Raw genomic sequence first — 22,658 nt, 5'->3', positions numbered from 1 at the left:
GGAGAGGGAATGGTAGAGAAAAAAAGATCTGAGCACAGAATCTTAGGAAACCTAGGAAGTAGATGAAGGAACAGTCAATTGTGAAAAAATATTGGATGAATATTTTCTAGGAAAGAAGAGCTTTTGTAGGAAGAATATTAAAAACTAATTGAGTTTAAAGGACTGTAGAGAGCCCAGAAGAAGCTGATTAGCTTGAATTGGTCGTAAATCTTTCTAGTATTCCATGATTGTTATTCATGATTATTTCTAGTTGCCACTACAATCTAAGAGTTTTGTGTTTATTTGAATCACAAGTCATTTCTTGGCTTAAGATTAGGTAGGGTCTCTAATTCTTTTAATTGGGTTCTTTCTCAATGTGGGCTTCTCAAGAAGGTTAGAACTGATCAGATCTTATGAGTTGTGAGAAGTGGGCTGGGGATGGTCCTTCTGTCTTTTATTGCTGTGGGTATTTTCCCAGTTGCTTCTTTATGGCCCATGCATTGTGAAGCTAGTTTTGTACTTTAGAATGTGAAGTTATTTTGTTTATGAAGGTAGTAGAGTGTCAGGAAAGGGTATTTTGTATGCCTGTCAGTTGCTGAAATGCATAGAATGAAATACTTGAATTAAGAAACAAAAAACTTGTCAGATCAAATGTCTCTTCCCTCCATCTTGATTTCTTCTTTTGTTGTTCTTTCTGGTTAGTTCCCCCCCCCCACTCCTCTTTTTTTACCCCGTAGTTGGATAGCAGAAAGTCCATAATCTTGAAATTTGGTTTGTTGTGAACAAGGAAGAATTATGAAGTTGTGAATGAGGGGTGAAGGTGGTAAAAGTAATTATTGCTTATTCTATATGAAATTGACTAAAAATATAATGAAATAAATCAAAGTTCTTGTAAGCCCAGTTTGATGAGGTGAGGAGTTATCCTAAGTGTTGATAGAAATGCTTTTGAAGGTGAGTGATAGGGATTTCAAGCCAAAAATTAAAGAGCCAGGCTGGAGCAGGAGGACACATTGTATGAATAAGCTATTTCTACTCCCTGTGGTAGGATAGGGATCAGGGGGGAAAAAAAAAAGCTTTCCTCCAGCAGTAGCTTACTCTCTGACCTTGGATAAGTCACTGAACTATTTTCAACTTAGTTTACTTATCTGCAAAATAAGGAGGATAAATTGATTGCCTCATGTCTGAACATGTTTTGATTATTGCTTTCTGCCTGAAGTCAGGGAGTATCGGTTCTGTTTTGCTAGGAAGAGGGTTAAGACAGAAACATTTTATGAGGTTACAAATCTTGCATTATTCAGGGGGTTCTTTAATTGACCTTCCCTTAGAAACACAGCTGCCATCACCAGCAGTGTAATCTGAGAATTTTAAATCTAAAAAACCTTCTGAGGTCTGTGCTTTCTTTTTCTACTAGAAATTCCATACTTTTTTTTTTTTGGTGGAACCGGGGATCCATACTTTAAAAAAAAAAAAAAAAAAAATTGATAACAAAGTCATTGTAAAGAGAAATGGTTTTTATCTCTGTGCCTTCAGATCTGTGCCCCGGTCCCTCAGCTTCTCTGGTTGTGTAAGAGTTTTACTTTTTTATTTTTAAATATTCTTTGCTCCTTGAAAGCCCGTCTTTACCCCCCTAACCAGCCCCATGGTACCTGGGGATTGAACCCAGGGCCTTTGTGTTGAACTGTATCATCAACTTTTTATTTTTTAATTTTTAGTTAGAGACAGGGTCTTGCCAAGTTGCCCAGCCTGTGGTTGAACTAATCCTCCTGCCTCAGCCTTCTAGAATGCTGGAAGTACAGGTCTACATAACCCTTCCTTATTCTTTAATCATTACAAATAGCACTTCATGGAAGCACTTTGCTCAGAAGAAGGGGGAGTGAAACAGCAGCAGAATGAGGTAAAAGAGGTTACAAGTTTGTTATAATGTGGTTGTTTTTTTGTTTACATAAACTGATTATACTTAAAAACATGGTGGAAAAATATATGCGTTGTTCTTCCTGTATATCTGGTATATTTATTAAATGGGAGAGATAAAGGTTAGGAATATTTCTTACAACTCGTTTGACTCTGTATTTAGATTTTTTGAATCTTTGCCTGAATGTTTGACTTGTTATCATTTGCAGAAATCACAGAGAGCATTAATATGATTCTTTCATCAAAGCTTTCATAGCTTGAGTTGGTAGAGAGGAAAATATTAACCTGGTAGTTTCTGTGTATTTTCACTTTAAAGCATGTAAGTTGATAGGCTACTTTTCTGCATTGAGAACCTCTGAAGTTGTTTTAGACATTTGGACAAATCTCAAACAGCTATATTAGATATTTTTAAACTTTATATTTACATTTAAGTTTTATTTATTTATTTTATTTATTTATTTTTTGGTGGAACCGGGGATTGAACTCGGGCCCTTGCACTTGCCTGGGAAGCGCTTATTCCACTGAGCCATTTCCCTGGCCCCCTAATTTTATCCTTTTTTGCCTATAATATAAGTAAGTTAAATATTTTCATCTCTGGTTTTTAGAGAAGTAACTATGAATGCTGGTCTTCTAACGTCATCAACAAAGCAAGTATATTAGATGTCTTTGTGTCTAACAAAAAATTTAGTTTAAAAATCATTTTTAATCTATTTTAATTGGTCAAGGTCATGACCTAAAATCAAATAGTATTCTTTCATATGAAAGTTTTTCTCTATGCTTGGATTTTTTTCTTCTAAATTATTTCCTAAACATTAATACGAGAATTAAAGATTGAAGGAGATAATTCCTAGGTACATATGAGACATCAGGGTGGGAAACTTAACCTGTAAAAAATTTTAAGTTAATGACTATGTCTCCCAAGGAATAAACATGTGGTTGATGTCATGTTAACTCTAGTTTAAACTACTTTTTTTTTTGGCGGGGGAAGGGTCTACAGGGTGGGTGTTCAGGGTCTCACTACTAGATCGAAGTCACAGTGATCAGCCTGTTTACAGCCTCCCAAGAGCTGGGATTAGAAGCATGCACCCTCACGCCTCAGTTTCAATTGCTGTCTCAGCGTTGCCCTGGGGACAGGGCTAGGACCCAGACATCAAACCCCTGGCCCCTGCGCCTGCTTACAGGCACTTTAATCTGCTGAGCTATTTGGCTGGCCCTAGTTTAAACTATTTTGCAATGACTTTTGTTTTTGTTTTTTAGCTGTAATAGCTCAGGGACATGTGCCCATCTGTTGTCATTGCTTTTTACAGGTTATAATCTCTTCCTAGTCAAAATACAGTTTTAGGTTGTTTCTGAGGCATGGTGCTTCTTACAAGCTCACAAAGAAGTTATTTATAAATAGCTGTGTGACCCAGAGTCTTGGGTCACTTTATTAATTGGAATCTGTATACTTAAGACTTTATGTCTATAAAAAGCACACAGCCAAAAAATGGCTATTTAGGATTAAAATATATGCTGTCACCAAATTTCCTTGGATTTTTTTCTCTTGGGTTTTAATATGATGGGAAGTATGTGTGCGTATGTCTGTTTCTGAAGAGCTTTGTTTTAAATATTTCATGTTAACATTTTTATGTATTTGAGAGAAGTAGAGGCTGACTACATTAAATAAATAACCACAGGATTTACAAAGCTTACTAATGCCTGTTCTCAATATCTTTTTTTTTTTTTTTTCCCCCAGAACTGGGGATTGAACTCAGGCCCTTGCACTTGCATGGCAAGCATTTATTCTACTGAGCTATCTTCCCAGCCCTCAAAAGTATCTTTAAAATATAGATTATATTGTCTTTATTCTGTCTCCGTAAATATTTTCTTTCCTTGCCCAAATAATAAGTGAAATACTTTATACTGTGGAGGAATGTAGAAGGGATTTTTTTTTTCCTTTTGAGAATATGGTTGTGTTGAAATAACTCGCATTTGTAGAAATCACTAGATAGCAAATAAAATGGTTGATTTTAAGCTTAAAAATTTATAAATTTATAAAAAAGATTGAATTAGGCCCTGAGGCTAAAGGAGATGCAGACAGTAATACTATTTGTCCCCAGTATTATGAGCAACAGACAGGATGATTATTCTCCAGATACTTCCAAGGGTACAATAACCTGTATCAGTGTTTTTCTCCCGTGGTATTTGGGCCTTGACTATTTTCTTTTTATTTTTTCTACCTTTGTTTATATTCATCTAAAAGGCATTTCTGTCACTTTTATCTGTCATAGAAGTGTCCAGCTATGCCAAAAGCCCTTACAGTCTAGTTTGATGCAGAAAAACAGTGAAATGTCTTGGCTCAAATCAAGAACCAGAAGAGGGCAGGCAGCCCAGCACTCCTCAGAAATAAAAATGTTGATCTATGGAAGTAATGACACCTTGGAATTGCCAATATCTCCCAAACTTTCGTGGTTACTTTTCTCTTGTTGCTGGGACAAAATACCTGACACCCTAAATTAAGAAAAGAAAGGTAGGGGCTGGGGAGATGGCTCAGTAAGGGCCTGAGTTCAATCCCCAGTTCCACAAAAAAAAAGAAAAGAAAGGTTTATTTAGCTCACAGTTGGTGGAGGTTTCAGTCCATACTAAAGTACATACAAGGCTGGCTCCAAGGCAGATTAGCGCATTGCAGAGAACAGCAGTTCACGGTGGTGGAAACCAGCAAAACAAAGGGAGGAGATGCGGTGTCTTGGAAGCCAGCCTGCCTGCCTGCCTGCCTGCCTGCCTGCCTGCCTGCCTGCCTGCCTGCCTTCCTTCCTTCCTTCCTTCCTTCCTTCCTTCCTTCCTTCCTTCCTTCCTTCCACACTAACTGTAAACCAGAGCTCCTCCAAGGAAGTGTGGCTCTAACCATCCTTCCTCAATCGCCTTTATATATACTTTAAGTGCTGAGTCATTCTAGGGTGGGCCCTCCATGCCCTAGGGAGAGGCTTCACATACCCTAGGGAGGGGAATTGCTGACCAGATTTAAACTTTTTACTTCTCAAATTGACAAAATATATCAACCACTACAGGGAATACGAAGGTGGAGTAGGATTCCATAAAGAATTAAAGGTGTGAAATTTAGAAGGAAAATAAAGCAATTTGAAAGAAAAAAGAAATACAAGACAAAAAGCTACCCTGAGAGAGAGTGATTAAGGGACCTAGAGCTGAATATCCATGGCCCTTTGCACCCCAGATGTTTTTACTGGATATCTGGGCCCTTCCCCCTACTTGCAACTTGCCATAACCTGATGAGTTGCCTGGATTATTTGTCACAGATGGATCCCAGGCCCTAAGACTCTAACCCCATACGGCACATTCCTAAGTGATCTTTATTTGATTTTCTCTTGCCTTGTCAGGGCCTTATCTTCAGACCTCATGGGTTGGTTAGAAGGGATCTTACATACAAGCATACAAGGTTGAGTAAGCAGTTAAGTTTGAGGGAGGTATGTGAATTTAGTGCAGTAGCGTTGTGTATGTGTGTACGTGTGTATTTTTATATACTAAAAGCTGTCTTTAAGTAGCTACCTCATGTTTTCTTTGTATTTTAGTGAAGGTAGTGGTGAGTTGCTGGACAAACTTGATGAGGAGCTAACCTGGCTTATCACTTTTCAGTTCTTACTCTTTCTGGTCAGGATTAGTCACAAAACCCAATGAAGCTCTTTCTTCCCCTCTAGACTGGAGAGAAGGGAGGAATCTTGCTGCTGTGAATTTGCCAAACACCATCAGCTCTCTTGTGAGGCAGCAATTATTGTTATTCCAATTGTTTTTTTTTTCTTCAGTTTTGATAGGTAGCAGGGAAACATGAGTAGAAATGTAATTATGTGCCCAAATGTAGATTAATCCTTTTACTTTTATCTGTGTCATCTACGCAAAAATGTTTAATTTTGAGCCTCTTTTATTATATAGTCCTAATTAGCTAATCCTGATAAAATCCTGCTGGAGGATCATGAGACCATAAGATCAAGTCCTTTTCACTTGCCAGCACACCAGAAATATAGCTGTTTGGGTAGTTGATTTTTCAGTTAACAGTTTTATATTTTTGTTTTAAGATCTTAGCAAAGCAATGTCTCAAGATGGTGCTTCTCAATTCCAAGAAGTCATTAGACAAGAGCTAGAATTATCTGTGAAGAAGGAATTAGAAAAAATACTTAGCACAGCACCCTCACATGAGTTTGAGGTAAGGACTTTACAGTATATTTTGCTTCATCTATCTACAGACTTAGTTGCTTCCAGGGGTGAATATCTAGCCTGAAATAAGCATTAGATGTTTGATAACATGAAACAAAAATTTTTGCATTACTTAACAATTAAGAATTTCAAATTTGCCTATATTAAAATCATTAAATCTTTTTTTTTTAATGTAGGATGTTTTAAAAATCACTGAAAATAAGAATAAAATTATGTTTTATTCTGTGTTTTGGTTTCACTAGTAGAAAAATATATCAGTATTTTGTGGAAATTGTGAATCAGTAGAATATCCTTTTTTAATTTGTTTGTATTTAATGTTTTAAGTTAGCTGTGTTTTTTTTCTTTGTGTTCTTTTGGCAGAGATACTATTTTACAATGATACATGTATATGCATATTTATAGCAGCACATAGTAATAGCTACATCTTGGAAGTGGCCTATATGTCCATCAGTAGAAGAATGGATTTAAAAAATGTGATATTTACATACCATGGAATAGGAAAATGGATGTACCATGAGACCATAATGTTCAGTGAAGTAAATCAGACATACAAACTTCAATATTGTGTGGTTTCTCCTATGTAAGAAACCCAAATATAAACAAAGAACAAAATAAAAGATAAAAGGGAAACAGATCTTTCTCAAAGGGGGAGGAGATTAGGAGATGAGGGGAGGAGGGAGTAAGGCAAAAGAGATACAAAAGGAATGAAGATTTGTTATGTATGTGTTCCAACTCCAAACAAGTAATGTAAACATGTACTGCAAACATGTACTAGGAAAAATGAAGGAGGTCAAGAGACAGATGGAAGGAGATGAAAGGGATGAGCAAAATAATTTAGATGTTTTATATACACATATCAGCTTCGCACAGGGAATGTAAACATGTGCCAAAAATATGTGGTAATAAATTGATCTGAAAAAAAAGATTAATTTCCACATAGAAGTAGAGAAATGTATTGGTGATAATGCAGAGAAACAGTTGAAATTTCCAGGAACTGAATCGTATTCAAGTTACGTGACACTGTACTGATAGGAAACGGGGAAGATTTTTGGCTGCTTTTCCTTGAAATGTGGTTCTTACTAGCATTTCTACTCTTTATTTTTAAATTAGAGTGTGAAAATCTTCTCTGTATTCTAAAAGACTTTTTTTTTTTTTTAATTTTTAAGGAAGAGTCTACAGGGTGTTTAGGGTCTCACTACTAGATCCAACTCATAGTGATCCGCCTGTTTACAGCCTCCCAAAAGCTGGGATTACAGGCGTGCACTATGACTCCCAGTCTCAATTACCATCTCAGGGCACCCCGGGGGCGGGGCCAGCACCACAGGCCTGAGGATCTAACCCCGGCTCCTGTGCCTGCTTGCAGACACTTTAATTCACTAAGCTATTTGGCCGGCTCTTATAAGAATCTCTCTTTCTTTCTTTCTTTCTTTCTTTCTTTCTTTCTTTCTTTCTTTCTTTCTTTCTATTTTATTTAGGACAGGTTGTACAGGGTGTATAGAGTCTCGCTGCATAGATCGGACTCATACTGATCCTCCTATTTAAGCCTCCCAAGTGCTGGGATTATAGGTGCGCGCCACCACACCTGGTCTCAGTCACCATCTCAGTGCACCCCGGGGGTGAGGCCAGCGCCATCAAGGCAGGCCAGGGGATAAAACTTCAGTCCCCTGTGTCTGTCTGAGCAGGCGCTTTAATCCACTGAGCTATTTGCTCAGCCAAGACTTTCATTTAACTATTTTAAATGTATGGTTTATATCTTTTTATTAAATATTAAGCGGCTTATAATGATGACTTCTGTTTTTACAGCACACTAAAAAAGATCTTGATGGATTTCGGAAGCTATTTCATAGATTTTTGCAAGAAAAGGGACCTTCTGTGGATTGGGGGAAAATCCAAAGACCTCCAGAAGATTCAGTAAGTTTTATGTAAAAATTAAGAAAATTTAAAAATACTTTTGGATGTTGGTTAAATTATGGAGATGAAGTAGTGTAGAGGATCTGTAACAACCATCACATCAGGTGTACAAATTGCTTTGCAATCTCTGACCCCTCCTTCTGAAACTTCAGAGGTGGCTTTCAACTATTGCCCTTTTTTTCAGATCTTTTTATGTTACTGCTGAAGACTTCTGAATGTCTGATCTCCCTGTAGCACTGTCCCATAACGTAACATCCCTGTTAATGAGGTCATACATTTAGTACAAAACACACCTTATAGGTTTCATGCTTGTTTCTTTATCAGTTCTCAGCCATTTGATTCCTCACTAGTCATTTTAAAGCTGTCTTCATGCTTTCATCTTTGTGATGTAATATTGACTGTCTGTCTCACATGAACTGACCTGGTTTCCTATTTACATGCATTTCGTTCTGCTTCTAGATTTCTGTATCTGTTGTTTTCTTGGGATGCAGTTGTGTCTTCACTTATCAAAATTTGCTTGTCCTCACTGGTCTCCAAGTATAAGATGCACTAAAGAAGCATGGAGTAGTAGTACTGGAGGTATAAATCCTAACTCTGCTGTTTTACCAGTTTTGTCTAGAATGAGAACACCAAGTACTCGTGTACTTCACGGGGTTGTTATGAGACTTTGTTAAGGTAATATATGTGGAAAGCTGTTAAACCCTAAAACATCTTTCAGAGTTAGTGATTATTTCTATATCATGTAGTACTTAGCCAGCCTAATTGGTAGTAGGTATTTGTGTGTTGTCTTCTCTAGAGCCAGGGGACCATGTGTACTGAGTAAGTGTTTATTGTATGGATCATCTAAATGAAATGATTGTTTAAGAAACAGGTTTTATTGAACATATTAATTATTCTTCCCTTTCTTATCAGCTCTGTTGACTTCTGCTACTAATAACGCCTTTCACTGCTAGTAGAAATTAAGACATGATAGTAAAATAGCTATATGTAGTCTTTGTCTCTTTTATCTCTTATTGGCCTGTAATTTTACATAATCTAGTATTTATTTAAGAATTTTACAAAAAAACAAAGAATTTTATTTCCTCTCTCTGTAGTACATATAACAGTCTGGCATATGTTATGTGCTAATCTTGAGCAACAATAGTAACAATAGCAGCCAACATTTATTCAGCATTAATGTGAACGGGCATTGTTTTTAGCTCTTTACTTATAGTTCCTATCATGACCCACACAGCACTGGGAACTATTTTCCATGTTTCACAATGAGTTACTTTGAGGTTGAGAGGGATTGTTCTCCATACAGATTTTTTTAGCTTCTTAAGCCAGAATTTAGGCTCAGGTCTGCCTACTTCTGGGCTCTTAAAGTACTGTGATATATTGTAGAACAGTCAACCAACTTACAATCAGTGGTTTTTTTTTTTTTGTTTTTTTTTTTTAATATTTAAAGTTTATTTACTCTAAACAGCAACACAGACAAAACACCATATGAATTCAGAGGAAGTGATGCAAAATCGAGACACTAGCTGACTTTGGATTTGAGGCTCATAAGCAACACAGCCCAGATTCTGAGGAGATTGGATGAGGGGTGGGAGGGGCAAGTGATTTTCTTCATGTATAGCCAGCTAGAGGCTGTGGACAGCTCTGAGCAGTGGGAAGCATGCCTGCCTCCGAGAGCATAGGACTAGCTCCTAGGGGACTTACCCAAGTATAAAAGTTTGTAATTTTATAGCAGTTGAAATACTGACATCAATATTAAAATAAAAGCAAGTTTTATATAACTATTAAAAATACAAAAGACTGGAGGAAGAGAACCTGTATGAAAACGGGGTGATTCAGTGGATGAAAACTGTATGCCAGTGGCACTCGCCCAGCCCTCTCAGGTAACTAGTGAGTCTAGGAGTGACTAGATTTGCAAAGGGTGTAAACGAGTTCTTGCCAAACCAGTCCCTTCCTTTCTGCAGAGCTATAAGGCCGCTGCTTAGGAGGGTGCAAACTTCTTGGCTTGTGCTCGAACCCTTTTCTCATATTCCACTGTTGTGGCAGTAGATTGTGTAGGCCTCTGCTTGAGCTGGGTTTTGGATATCTGGTTCACTTAGAAGTTCCTGTGTTTCTCATAAGATCTATTTGATCATGATGGCTGGCCTCCAGTCTTTATCCTCCTCTGCGATGGACAGGCACACAGTGTCTGAAGGGTACACATTTGGGTGGAAGAGTGGTGACTCAAATTTACGTTTTGGTGGGGAGAATGGATAATTATCTTTGAAAAACATCCACAGCTTGAACAAGCCTACTTCCCAGGGAATCCCCTTCTTTCCCGAAATGGTGCCCTCCCAGTTCATCAGGTTCATTGTACCACTGGGATTCTTGGTAGGGACAGCCACAAAGCCAAATGGGTGGTCTTTTCTCCAAGCTTTTCTCTCCTGGGCAAGTCTGCTTAGGGCAATCCCTGACATATTCAAAGTGCCTAGCGGCAGAGGACCACAATCAGTGTTTGAAAGGAGCTTAAAAGTCATTAAAATAGTCTTGTCATCATTTTTTATCTATTGAGTAGAACCATTATTGAGTAGAACCATCTATTGAGTATAGCCTACTGAGAGAACCTGAGCTTCTCTCCTTCCTCTATGCTAGAACATTTTGAAATTCTTGTAAATTCAACAGGTACTTATTGAATAGATACTGTGTGGTAGGCCCCAAGATACTGCACAAGGGAATGAGGCAAAGAAGAGCCTGATACTCATGGACCTGCGTTCTAGTGGGAGAGATAAAAAATACATGTGTAAATAGTTAATTGCAGAAACTAATTTCCCACTGTTGTATTCTTGGCTTACCCTCAAGAATCATATCTGGCCTGACCAAAGTCTTTTTGCTAGTTATCTGTTAGTCATTACATGAAGGTATAGAAGTTTCTACTATTCATTATTTTTATTCTACAAATCTGTCACATACTGTTTTAACCTAATTATTATTATTATTATTATTATTATTATTATTATTATTATTTTGTATTTTAGGGAAGGATCTATAGAGTGTTCAGGGTCTCACTACTAGATCAGACTTGTAGTGATCCACCTGTTTACAGCCTCCCAAGAGCTGGGATTAGAGAGGTGGGTGCCACCATGCCCATTCTCAATTGCTGTCTCAGCGCGCCCCTGGGGCTGGGCCAGCACGGTAGGCCTGGGGATTGAACCCTGGTCCCTGTGCCTGCTTAATCTGCTAAGCTATTTGGCCTGCCCTTAACTTAATTATTGAATATGCACAAATAAAGGCAATAATTGCTCCTAAGACTTCACAGTTTGGTAATGTTTTCCAGATATGTAAAGCATTCCATGCCTTCCCATAGAATGGTGTGCATGCATAGAAAGCAAATGTAAATATAAGAAGCTATTTAGTGGGGAGGAAAACTTTGCTGCCCAGTTCCTAGAGCTAAAGAAATTAGTAACCTGAGAGATGCTATAGCAAACCAGTTTTAAACTTTAGTTTTAGGGAGATGTCTACACAGAGATATGGTTATTGCATGTATTCTTCATTCTGTTTGAATGCTTTGATATACTCTTATTATAAGTTCTTCCCTTGCCAAAGTGAGTGGCTCACCAAAAGTTACTTATGTTTGTCCCCAACTTTTCTTTGTTGTAATGAAATAGTTTGACTAAATTTTATGTGAACCAGTGAAATGGATTTTAAAATTTTTATTAGTGTTTTCAGTACATAAGGATATTTATTATGATGAGATGGTACATGTATGTAGCACATCTTAATTATTTTTTCATCCCTTACTCCTCCATACTCTCCCTGCTCCCCCCCCCCCTTTTTTTTTTTTTTTTCATTTTAGGCTGGCCTTGAACGTATTATGTAGCCCAGGCTGCCTTCAAACTCTCAGTGATCCTCCTGCTTCAGCCTCCCAGAGTACTGGGATTACAGGCATGCACCACCACACCCAGCTGGGTTTTCTATGTGGAGAATCATGTTGACCAGGACTGGTAATAGTAGACATTCTTATGTTGTTCTTTATTTTAGTGTGAAAGCTTTCAGTTTTTCACCATTTAATTTATGTTGGTAGTAGATTTGTCATTAATTGTTTTAATAAATTGAGGTCAGATCCTTTGTATACATGTTTTCTTTGGGTTTTTTATATGAGAGGATGTTCGATTTGGTCAAAGGCCTTTTCTTTTTTCCCATTTATTTATTTGGTATAGGGTCTCACTATGCAGCTCAAACTGTTGGACTTGTAGTGATCCTCCTGTTTTCAGCCTCCCCAGTGCTGGGATTACAGGCATAAGCCAAAGCAGGTGCTTAGTCCACTGAGCTATCTTGCCAGCCCAAAGGCTTTTTTCTGTATCTTGAGATCATGTGATTTTTGTTCTTGTTTCTGTTTATATGATGGATTCATGTATTGATTTGTATATATTGAAACCATTTTTGCATCCCTGAGATGAATCCTGTTGTTCATGATGTATGTTTTTCCACAATTTGTTGAATTCTCTTTGCCAATACCTTGTTGAAAAATTTTGCGTCTATTTTTACTAATGGAATTATCCCCTAAGTCTGTTTTTTGGTGGGCTCCTTGTCTGGTTTTGGAATTGAGAATAGTAGCTTTTTTTTTTTTTTTTTTTTTGCAGAACCAGGGATTGAACTCATGCTCTTGTACTTGCCAGGCAAGCGCTTATTCTACTAAGCTATCTCCCTGGCCCCAGGAATAGTAGCTTTGAGAAATGACTTTGTAAATACACCTTCCCTTTCAGTTTCATTAGAGTTTGAGGAGTATTGGTGTTAGATCATCTTTAAAGTTCTTTGTAAAATTCAGCAGTGAATCTAGCAAGACCCAGGCTTTTCTTAGTTGGGAGATTTTCTGTTACAGCTTCAGTATCATTACCTGGATTGGCATTTGGGTTTTTAAAAATCTTTTTGATTCAGTTTTCGTAATTCTTATGTATCTAGGGATCTCTTATTTCTTTCTGAGTTCTTCAGCGTATTGGCATACAGATTTGTGAAGTAGTTGCTAATAATCTTCTGGATTTCATGATTGTCTGAAGTGATCTCACATTTTCTTTCACACAGATTTGGCTCTTTTTTTCTTTTTTAGTAAGATTGACTAATGTTTATTCTTTTAAAGAACCAATTGATTGGTTGATTCTTTGTATTTTAGTCATCTTTTCTTTGATTTCTTCTCTGTTCTTTATAATTTCCTTCCTTGTACTATCTTTAGATTTGGATTGTTTTTGTTTCTCTGGGATCTTGGGGTCATTATTTGGATTTGCTGTTTCTGAGCTTTCTTTGTAGGACTGCTTTCATTGTGTCCCATAAGTTCTGTTATGTTGTAGTGGCATTATCACTTAACACGTTCGTGCCAGCTTGAACCACCAGTGGTACATGCATGACTGCTTTATCAGGTCGCTTGAACTGTTTTACAGGGTGCCTCTGATTACAGTAATGCAAAGAAAGGCATTGATTTAGCAGACTACATTTCATCATATGGCTACATATTTTCCTTAAGGAAAATATTAAAATGATACAAAAATTGTAGTATAATTAATTTATAGCACAGCAGTTGTAAATTCATATTATATACACAATGTCGTATTTGTAAGATTTCCATGTTAAAATATGGAGAATTAATGATAACCTGTTAATCTATGAAGAGCCATCACAGGTAGTCCCAAGTTAATGTGGCAGCTTAGTGGTCATCAGGAATCAATGCTGCTGCTGTGCCATCATTACCATATCCTTGTGGTTCTACATGGTTCTTTTTAACTGTCATGTCCATGTCTGTATTCCAAACAACAGAAAGGATGGCAATAGGCATGCCCATGTCCTTCCACAGACATCTTGAAGATCTTTCAATTTGTTTCTAGCCATTAAAGTCATCCTGAACTTTGGCACAAGTAGCTTCAAGGAAGGTAAAAGAATATAGTCTGGGTGACAGTATTCTTAACGGATAGGATTCTAAATGTTGTTGACATCATTGGTAGCTAATAATCTTTGCCATGCCATATCATTGCTTTATTTTGACATGATCAAATTCTGTTTTTAAAAGATCACCACTTGGGAGAGGGAAGGTGGGGTGTAGGGAGGTAAGAAAAGACTGAAAGGATGTGATGAAGTTTTGGTTTTTTTTTGAGTCTTGCGAACTTGTTCAATTTGCACTCAATCTTATGATCCCATTCTGCCTTAGCTTCCCATAGCACTGAGTTTACAGGCATTGACCAGTATGCCTCAGAACTTGGTGATTGATCAGATGTGAGCAGGCTCCTGGCCTAGCAGCTGAGACATGAGTGATGAAGCTGTGGAACTGGAGATGTACTTAGAATGAGTTTTGCACAGAGTGGGCAAAACAGGTAATGTTTCAGAATTCAAGGGGATGAAAACATTTTGAGATTTAGGGAGTGGTCAGTTGTGTCAAATACACCCAAAGACACTGATAAGAGAAATATTTCTGTTATTGCTAGAATTTAGCAATTAGAGGTTGTTGGTGCAGTATTAAGAGCAGTTGATCCGTGACAAAGACTGTCAGGTAAGAGAATCAAAAGAAGGTAAGTAGAGGTACTCAAGGGGGAAAAAAGGCTGAAAATAAGACTGAATGATTGATGAAGTGGAGTCCTTGAGGTGGACATGGGTAGAAATTGCCTTAGGATACAGGGCAGCTCTCCCTATAATTAGAAGGAAGGAAAGAAATAAGAGTAGAGATGCAAGGAAGGTTTGAAGAAAGTCAGAAAGTCAGTGTTTTTTATTCATTTTTGAAATAGGAGTTGAACTCATCTTGGTGGTTGGAGTGTTAATGAACTTGTTGGTGGACCATGCATCAATGTTGTCATATATGATTTATCAGTTTTTTGTGTTGAAAAATAATTCGTGGTCTAGGTATGGTTTTCCTGTTATTAACCAACTTATAGGTTCTTCTTTCAAATGACCCATATTCTGGTCATTACTTTTAGAAGAGTAAAATGACAAGACAGTACAGTATGTGAGAGTGCCTAACATAGAACTTGGTGTATACACACTGTGCTTAAGGGTTTAGTGAATAAGCCAGTGTTCTTGGAGCACTTTCTGTACATATGGAGCATCATCACTAATTTGTTTTACTGTGTACACAGCTCATTTTCTTTCAGGCAGACTTGGTTTTGTTGAAAAAGTTCTTTCAGATTGCAATAATCATACTCTTGTGAGCCGTAACAGGGCAGGTACTGTTAGCTTGCTTTGGGTATTTGGCACTGTCTCCAGGAATAGCACAAATATGCTAACCAGAACTGGGTTATACTAATGCTAATGGGAACAGTGTGTCCATGACTGTATAATGAATTTGCCTTTTCTTCTGACTGGAAACTAAGTTGTGAACAGACTTGGCAAGATACAAATCATGGGAGTCTTTGAAAAGATCTCTCTTCCATTTCTGTAGAAAAACTAGGTTGACATCGTAGAGGGCAGAATGTTGTTTAAATCACGTTCTTTAGTAGATTGCCAGTTGCTTTCTTTCACTCTTTTCCCCAGAGGAAGTTAGATATTTGAGTGGTTTCCTTCCACCAGTTTTGTTTTGTTTTTTAAAGACTGTCCTGGATATTTTGTCTGGTGGTGCCTCATGGGGTTTTACCCTTCCTCACCTATGAAGGGTCCCATAATGTCTAGTTAGCTGCAGTGAAGTCTTCTTAGGACCCTGAATTCTACTCATTTCTGGGCAGAAAGAGCAACAGAGTGATTAGGATTGTAAACACAAAGATCGTACTTAGTGACTGAGTAGAGTGATTCAGTCAGTGTCACTTCAAGGCTATATCCAGTAGTGCATGATACTCTCTGTCGTCTCTGAACCCCATCCGTTTTGTCTGAGTTAATGTCTTTGTGCAGTCTCCTGGGGGAGCCAAGAGGGAAAGTGGAAGACAGGTCTAAAAATGTCTCTGCAACTAAGTGTGTCCAGTATGACTTCAGCTGTTGCTAAGTAACTAACACTGATCCCTTTGGTTTGTTAATCCAAACAGCTCTGTGGGACTGCTCAGTGAGGTCCCCTGGTGGAGGTTGTGGACAGTGTCAACAACAGAGAGCACTTTTGTTGACATACAAAGGTGATTTATGTGACAGAAAGCTGTGCTTATATTTCAGACAAAAATGTCCTGGCTCTCTGGACTCAGTTCTTTGATTCAACTGTGGCTGTGAGTTTTCTTTGCATATTCATATATGTGTGGATTGGGAGTCCTGGGGGAAATGTAAGTCAGCTTGACATACAAGTCAGGTCTCCAGCTAGCCTCGCATGGTGGTGCACACGTGTAATAACAGCACTCTAGAGGCTGAGGTGGGAGGATCTACATGAGTTTGAGGCCAGTCTAGGTTACATGGTGAGTTTAAGGCCAGCCTGGACTATGTAGCAAAATCCTGTCTCAAAAACAAACTAAACAACTGAACCACCAACTGGTCGTTTCAGACAGTAGCATTATCCTCATTGGTGTGGATATCTCTCCCCTCTTTGTATGTTGTTACAAGTAGGTATTACTACTTGTAGGTATTGTTACAAGTAGGTATTATTAAGAGTGGAGCAACTCTTAGCCCTCTTAATTTAGGGAAAGGGTAATCTGGGAACCAAAATGCTAAATATGACTCTACTGTGAGTTGTCAGGGCTTATTCCCAAGAATCTGTTAACTTGAATTTAGATAGATTGTTTGATTGATTGATTGATTGATTGATTTTGCAGTACTTGGAATTGAACTCAGGACCTTGCACTTGCCAGGCGAGTGCTTATTATACTGAGCTATCTCCCCACCCCTGAATTTAGAATTTTAATGTTTATTTCACACCAAGTATTTGAAAAATATTCAGAATGACATTTAAAATTCAAACTTAGATTCTTAAGATGCCAGCTTTCAAGAGATTTGAATTGAAAGTAGATATCTATTCAATACACCTTTTAGCTGAAGGCCAGATGGCTTAATGTTAAAATCAATATGAGGTTGAGACCTTATTTTACGATCCTATAGTAAGTTTTTAGGATATGAGAGAAAATTGTAGTTGTTACAGTTTAGAAATTCAATATCTACACTGTAAAATGTTAATACACTGGAGGAATAACAATTCCTCCTCATAGTCATACACTAGAGCACTGTGGTAGTCACTAATCATACCTGCATTTCCATATAGACTTGCATTAACAAAGGTTGGTGGAGCAGCAAGATATTTTTCAGCTGTTTGGCTGGTACTGATTCACTGCTGATTGTGATGTGGCTCCTATGGCTTCACCTCCTTCCTCTCTGATAGGGACTGACTGAGGGCGAGCTTTGTCCTTTCAATATTCTGAATTTGGAAGTTTTATTAATGGCGGTGATGCCATTTCCTTGAAGTTATCCTAAAAATTTAAGCTTAGTGATGTTCACAGGTGATTTTAACCATCTCCGATTTAGTATTGCCTTATTTGGCGTTTTTAAAAATACAAATGCACACACTTGTTGCTTCATAAACTCACTTAAGATCTTAGATTTTTGGATCTAAAAATTTGGCTTTCTTTGTAAATGAAGCAATGTCTCTCAAGACCATAGGTTTGTCTGTGAAATTTCATCTATATTTTTGGCTTTCATTGCATAAACACTGATTTCAGAATCTTTGCTAGGTTAGAGTGAGTTGAGAGTCTTCACACTTCTATCTTGTAAGAAGTCTTCATAGTTAGGGCATGTAAATTGGTTATTTTTTAGTTGGTTTATAGATCCATCAACAAATAAACCCACACTAGTTGTTAGTAAGTCAGCGTTAGTTTCTTCCAAAGTGTAATTTTGGACCTACATTTCTTTTTAGGCAGCTTGAGTAAAACATAGTAACTAACAAATACTTTGGGTGATCATTCATGTAAGTAAATGCTCCCTGGTAGCAGGTCTTTGAGGTAGAATGAGAATAGCTCATGGCATCTGAGCTTATAGCAAGCAGCTGAGAAGTCCGAATGAAATATTGAATGTTGCTGACTCGTAAATCATTTTCTAATAGTATTTGCCATTCACAATTGTATAACACTTTTTTTTTTAAAAAAAAGAAAAAGATACATTTTTCCATTCAGATAATTATATTTTTAGCAGAATTCAGTTTATCAGTGTATGATGCTTTCACACTTAAAAAGTTGTTCTGATTGTGACTGCCTGAGGAAACATAGGGAGGGGAAGAAGCATATTTAAGTAGAGTAGAGTAGAATAGATTTGAGCAGAGTAGAGTAGAGCTTTTCAAGAACATTTCTACAAGGAACCTTGTATTGAGGACTTAGAACTTGTTAAGAATCTGTTCAACTAAGGGCCAGCCAAATAGCTCAACGGATTAAAGTGCCTGCAAACAGGTGCAGGGGATGGGGGTTCAATACCCAGGCCTGCTGTGCTGGTCCACCCCCGGGGTCCACTGAAATGGCAGTTGAGACTGGGTGTGGTGGTGCAAGCCTGTAATCCCAGCTCTTAGGAAGCTGTAAACAGATGGATCACTACAAGTCTGATCTAGTAGTGAGACCCTGAGCACCCTGTAGACCCTTCCCTAAAAATACAGAAAAAAAAAAAAAAATCTGTTCAACTATTTAACGAAGGTTAGTGGTCTATAGGAAACATTTTTATATGATTTTCATTATATGTTTAACCCCAGACTCATTTATAAGGAATTGTCTTCTTCTCTTTCTCCTCCTCCTCCTTCTCCTTGAGACAGGGTCAGGGTTTCACTGTGTAATCCAGGTTGGCCTTGAACTCACTGCAATCCTTCTTTCTGCCTCATCCTCCTAAATCCTCCTGAGTGCCAGGATCTCCTGAGTGCTAGGATTGCAGGCATGTGCCTGGCAAGGAATTTTTTTTTTTTTTTTTAAATATATTTGGTACAGGGTCTCATTATACAGCTAGGACTCATAGTGATCCTCCTGTTTGCAGCCTGCCCAGTGCTGGGATTACAGATGTGTGCCACCACACCAGGTCCCCATGGCTGGCTCAGCATGCCTTGGGGTGGGGCTGGCACAGCAGGTGGTGCTGAGGATTGAACCCCAGTCCCGGTGCTTGCCTAAGCGGGCACTTAGTCCACTGAACTATCTTGCCAGCCCTAGGAATTGTCTTCTTAAAGCATTCTAGTAAATGCATGTTTTTAAAATTTGATTAATGAAAACAAAATGTACTTAGGTAGCTCTGTCTCTAAATCATAAACTTTATATTCTTTATGGTATAGCATAAAGATGATCAAAGATGCCTTATGAATATACATAATTTTGAAGTTCTTTCCTCTCCTGGTGAAGTCCCCCCCCCCCCCAGAACCGGGGATTGAACTCAGGCCCTTGCGCTTGCCAGGAAAGCGCATATTCCACTGAGCCATCTCCCCAGCCCCCCTGGTGAAGTTTTAAGGCAATGATCTTGATGTTTGGTTTTAATTCATTTTCTTGTAAGGTTAAAAACTTATTGATACTTTTTGTTGAAGAAATAAAATTAAAGACTGAAGTATCAATAAGTTTTTAACCTTACAAGTATCCTAAAGTACGATTTAATGCTGTAAACATTGTATGCCAAACAGTTCCTTAAAGATTAGAATTAAGATGTACTCTAATTTGGATGATTCTGCTCAGCATTGTTTTTTAAAAGTATATAAATAGGTGTCAACTCAAAATGAAATATCTAATATGTGTACTGAATTTTTATTTACTGTCATTCTGTTTTCCAGTATAAAATGTTTGAAAATATTACTATATATAAAATTAATAACCTTCAGAATCATTAATTGTAACGTTTTCATGTTAGTAATGAGTATTCCTATTTCAACTGACTGGTAAGGTGTATATATGCAACTTTACTCCAAGTAACATTAAGGTAATGTTTTACCTCTATTTCCAACAAAATATTTAAATATAGACAACACATGCCAGAAATATGCCTTGTTTGTGTTGCTGACGTTGTGCCTACTTTATAAGATGATTCAATTTATGTATACTCTAATGTTAGGGATGATAATGGGACCGTGGATAACTGGTAGAAAGCCTTGGAGAAGAATATTTTTTGTTTCTCAGTATTTATTTTACATAACAGTGTAATATATGGTAGGGTAGAAGAAATAAAGAGTTACAGACTAATGTTTTCTGGAAGGATCTGCTAACAGCAAGATTTGTGTGGTCAGAATATACATATGGGAAATGAGTATGTTTGACCAAACAAAGATTTTTGCCTCCACAGGCTTAGATCTCTGGGGTGAGTTCATCACAAACATCACCCATCTCTTCCTCATCTCCTCCCTCTCTCTTCCTCCCTCTGCCACTACATGCTCCTGAGGGTAGAACAAACAAAACTAATTATCAGAGAGCACCTACTGTTTGGCTTTATTCTTTTAGTTCACTTATGTGTCACCTGTCCTGATGTAACTAGAGTTCATTAGATGATTTATCCCTTTGAAGCAAAATAACAACAAAAATGTCACATAATGGGTAAAAAATACATTGTGATCTTTTTGAAAGCTTTCTTTCTTGCTATAAGATGCTGAGACCTGTTTATGCCTCTGCTTTGAACAAAATCTTGGGTCTCTGCTGTCAGTGTCATTCTTCCTTAGAAGAGAGTAGTTGAGATGAAGGCTCTCTGCTCACAGAAATAGATGAGGATACTAGGAAGGAGATTTAGTTGGGATTTTTCTCAAGCCAATACCTTTGCTTTCATTCTCTCTCCCAGGGCATTTCTTGGTACACTGAGAACACTCAGTTTTCCAGGATGAGCTTTTTATACAATGACACCTGAAAGTTAAATTCTTTTTTTTCTTTTGCCAGCTCAGCCTGCCCAGAGGGCAGGGCTGGTGTAATATGTGGTGCTGAGGATCGAACTGTGGCCCCCTACTCCTGCCTAAGCTTGCCTAAGCAGGTGCTTTAGACTCCTGAGCTATCTCACCAGGCCCCTAGAATTAAATCTTGAGAAAAGAATTTGGTCCTCATAAATACTTAGAAGTGAAACTGAAAACTGTGCTACCTGCTTATAAAGGGAGAGTTTAGGATTGAATGGAGGAGCATGATAAAGAACAAATGTTTTAGGTTTTTGCTTCCTGTAGTAGAAAGAAAAATGTATGATTATATATGTTCTCCAGAATTGAAGCAGCTGCACCAGGAGTATTTAGACTTGATGAGGTTTGTGTATATCATTTGGTATGTAGATGCATTTTGGAAATATAAGTTTTTGGAGATAATCCAAGAAACTTGGATGTTCCTGCCAGCCAAATACATATAGACTACAATGTTCCCCTTATACTCCATTATAATACAGAACCACTGAACTATAACTGTGTGCAAGGGAAGTTGCCTATAAGTACTTGATTTTGAATTAGAAAGGCCTGCAACATTAAAGTAAATGTAGTTGAAACTTTCCAGAAAAATTTTTTTTTCTTTCAGTTGTTCTTTATTACAAAATCATAGATCTAATTACAAATTTAACCTATAACTTGGTAATCTTTAGTCAGATAATAAGTTTTAATAAGACAAACATTTCAAAAGTGATCACAGAACAACTAAAAATGCAGAATAAGGATGAGAGATGACTGGCCAATAGATTTAGTTTTCATTAAGTGAAACCCCAAGCTTTTCTTTTTTAGGAAAAGTAAACTAATTTCAGTAGACAGCAGTATGGGAAGTTTCTGATAGGTAATAGTTTCCATTTAGTCAACTGCTTCTGGCTGTCTCCATTGAGGTAGATAAATTTACATAATGGGCTGTGCTTGAGCTTTCTTTGCAAACTTTCTTTACATCTCTCTGCGCATGGCAATTGTCTTCTTTTCCTGCTGTGCAGAGATGCTGTGCACCACTTGCTTCTATACTCAGTGTAGCAAGTACTCTTGTACTTTTCGGTGCATCATGTTCTGCAGAGATAGGGCAGTTTAGGTGATTCTTTACTTCCTTATGTACTGTGTAGTCATTCTCAGTGAGCAACCTCTAAGGTCATTGCAATATTATTCTTCTGACATCAGAAAGATAGTGGCACTTCTGAACATGTGCCTGCTAGGACTTCTCAATTTCAGTTGCATCCTAGATTTATTTCATGGAAGCTTGTTCTGCCTCTTCTAGTTGGGCAATATTTTGCTCATTGACTTTATTAACAAATTCTTCAAAAGAGGCATCATATTGTTTAATTACATAGACAAGTGTAGCTAAAAAAATAAAATAAATAAACAAATACGTAGACAGGTGGCCCTACTACAGATATATATGGTAGAGATGGTCTCTGGGGTAATCGTATATTTCTTTGGTTAGAAAATACAACATAGGCCCAATTCCAAGCATGTAGGCTCCTGTTACACCAGTTTTAGGATAGAGGAACTGCAAGAATTCCACAGGAGTCAGCCCATGATTAACTTCTCTACCATATTACAAGAGATAGTAGAGGAGCAAGTATTGGCTGCCTTGTCTGTGTGAGAGATCCTTGTTGCATGCGATATACTTGGTCCTACAAGGGCCGTGTTCTTTGGACAGGGGCCACTGTAACAGCAGCAGAAAGTACCGCCTGGGACAGCATGATCAACAAAGTTCCAGGAAGCGGTCTAGTCAGGGCATCCCCATGACCCTGACTAGAGGCTCTGGTCAGAAGCCAAGAAACAACACTTTAAAAAAGCATGGAAGGGGGCCTGGCCCTAGCTCAGGCCTTTAAGTGGCTGCTTCCACAAAGCTGTCAGCCTCAGGTTGCTGGAGTTCGAACCTCACACCTCTCCCGCTGGCCAA

General features: G+C 37.9%; 1 protein-coding gene and 2 pseudogenes across 1 annotated transcript in view; 1 reads left to right on the top strand and 2 right to left on the bottom strand.

Annotated features, from left to right (window-relative positions):
- Nucleotides 1-22,658, top strand: part of Ugp2 (UDP-glucose pyrophosphorylase 2) — a 43,251-nt gene that overhangs the window by 9,612 nt on the left and 10,981 nt on the right. The window contains exons 2-4 of the mRNA XM_023720852.1: nt 5,958-6,085; nt 7,900-8,007; nt 14,177-14,241. Of these exons, the coding sequence (XP_023576620.1) occupies nt 5,958-6,085; nt 7,900-8,007; nt 14,177-14,241 (301 nt within the window). The remainder of the gene's footprint in view (nt 1-5,957; nt 6,086-7,899; nt 8,008-14,176; nt 14,242-22,658) is intronic.
- On the bottom strand, nt 9,986-10,463 carry LOC105742852 (annotated as a pseudogene).
- On the bottom strand, nt 20,837-22,550 carry LOC105742851 (annotated as a pseudogene).

Source organism: Octodon degus, unplaced genomic scaffold, assembly GCF_000260255.1.
Source record: "Octodon degus isolate 3935 unplaced genomic scaffold, OctDeg1.0 scaffold00078, whole genome shotgun sequence".
Taxonomy (NCBI): Eukaryota; Metazoa; Chordata; class Mammalia; order Rodentia; family Octodontidae; genus Octodon; species Octodon degus.
This window is presented reverse-complemented; position numbering and strand designations above follow the sequence as displayed.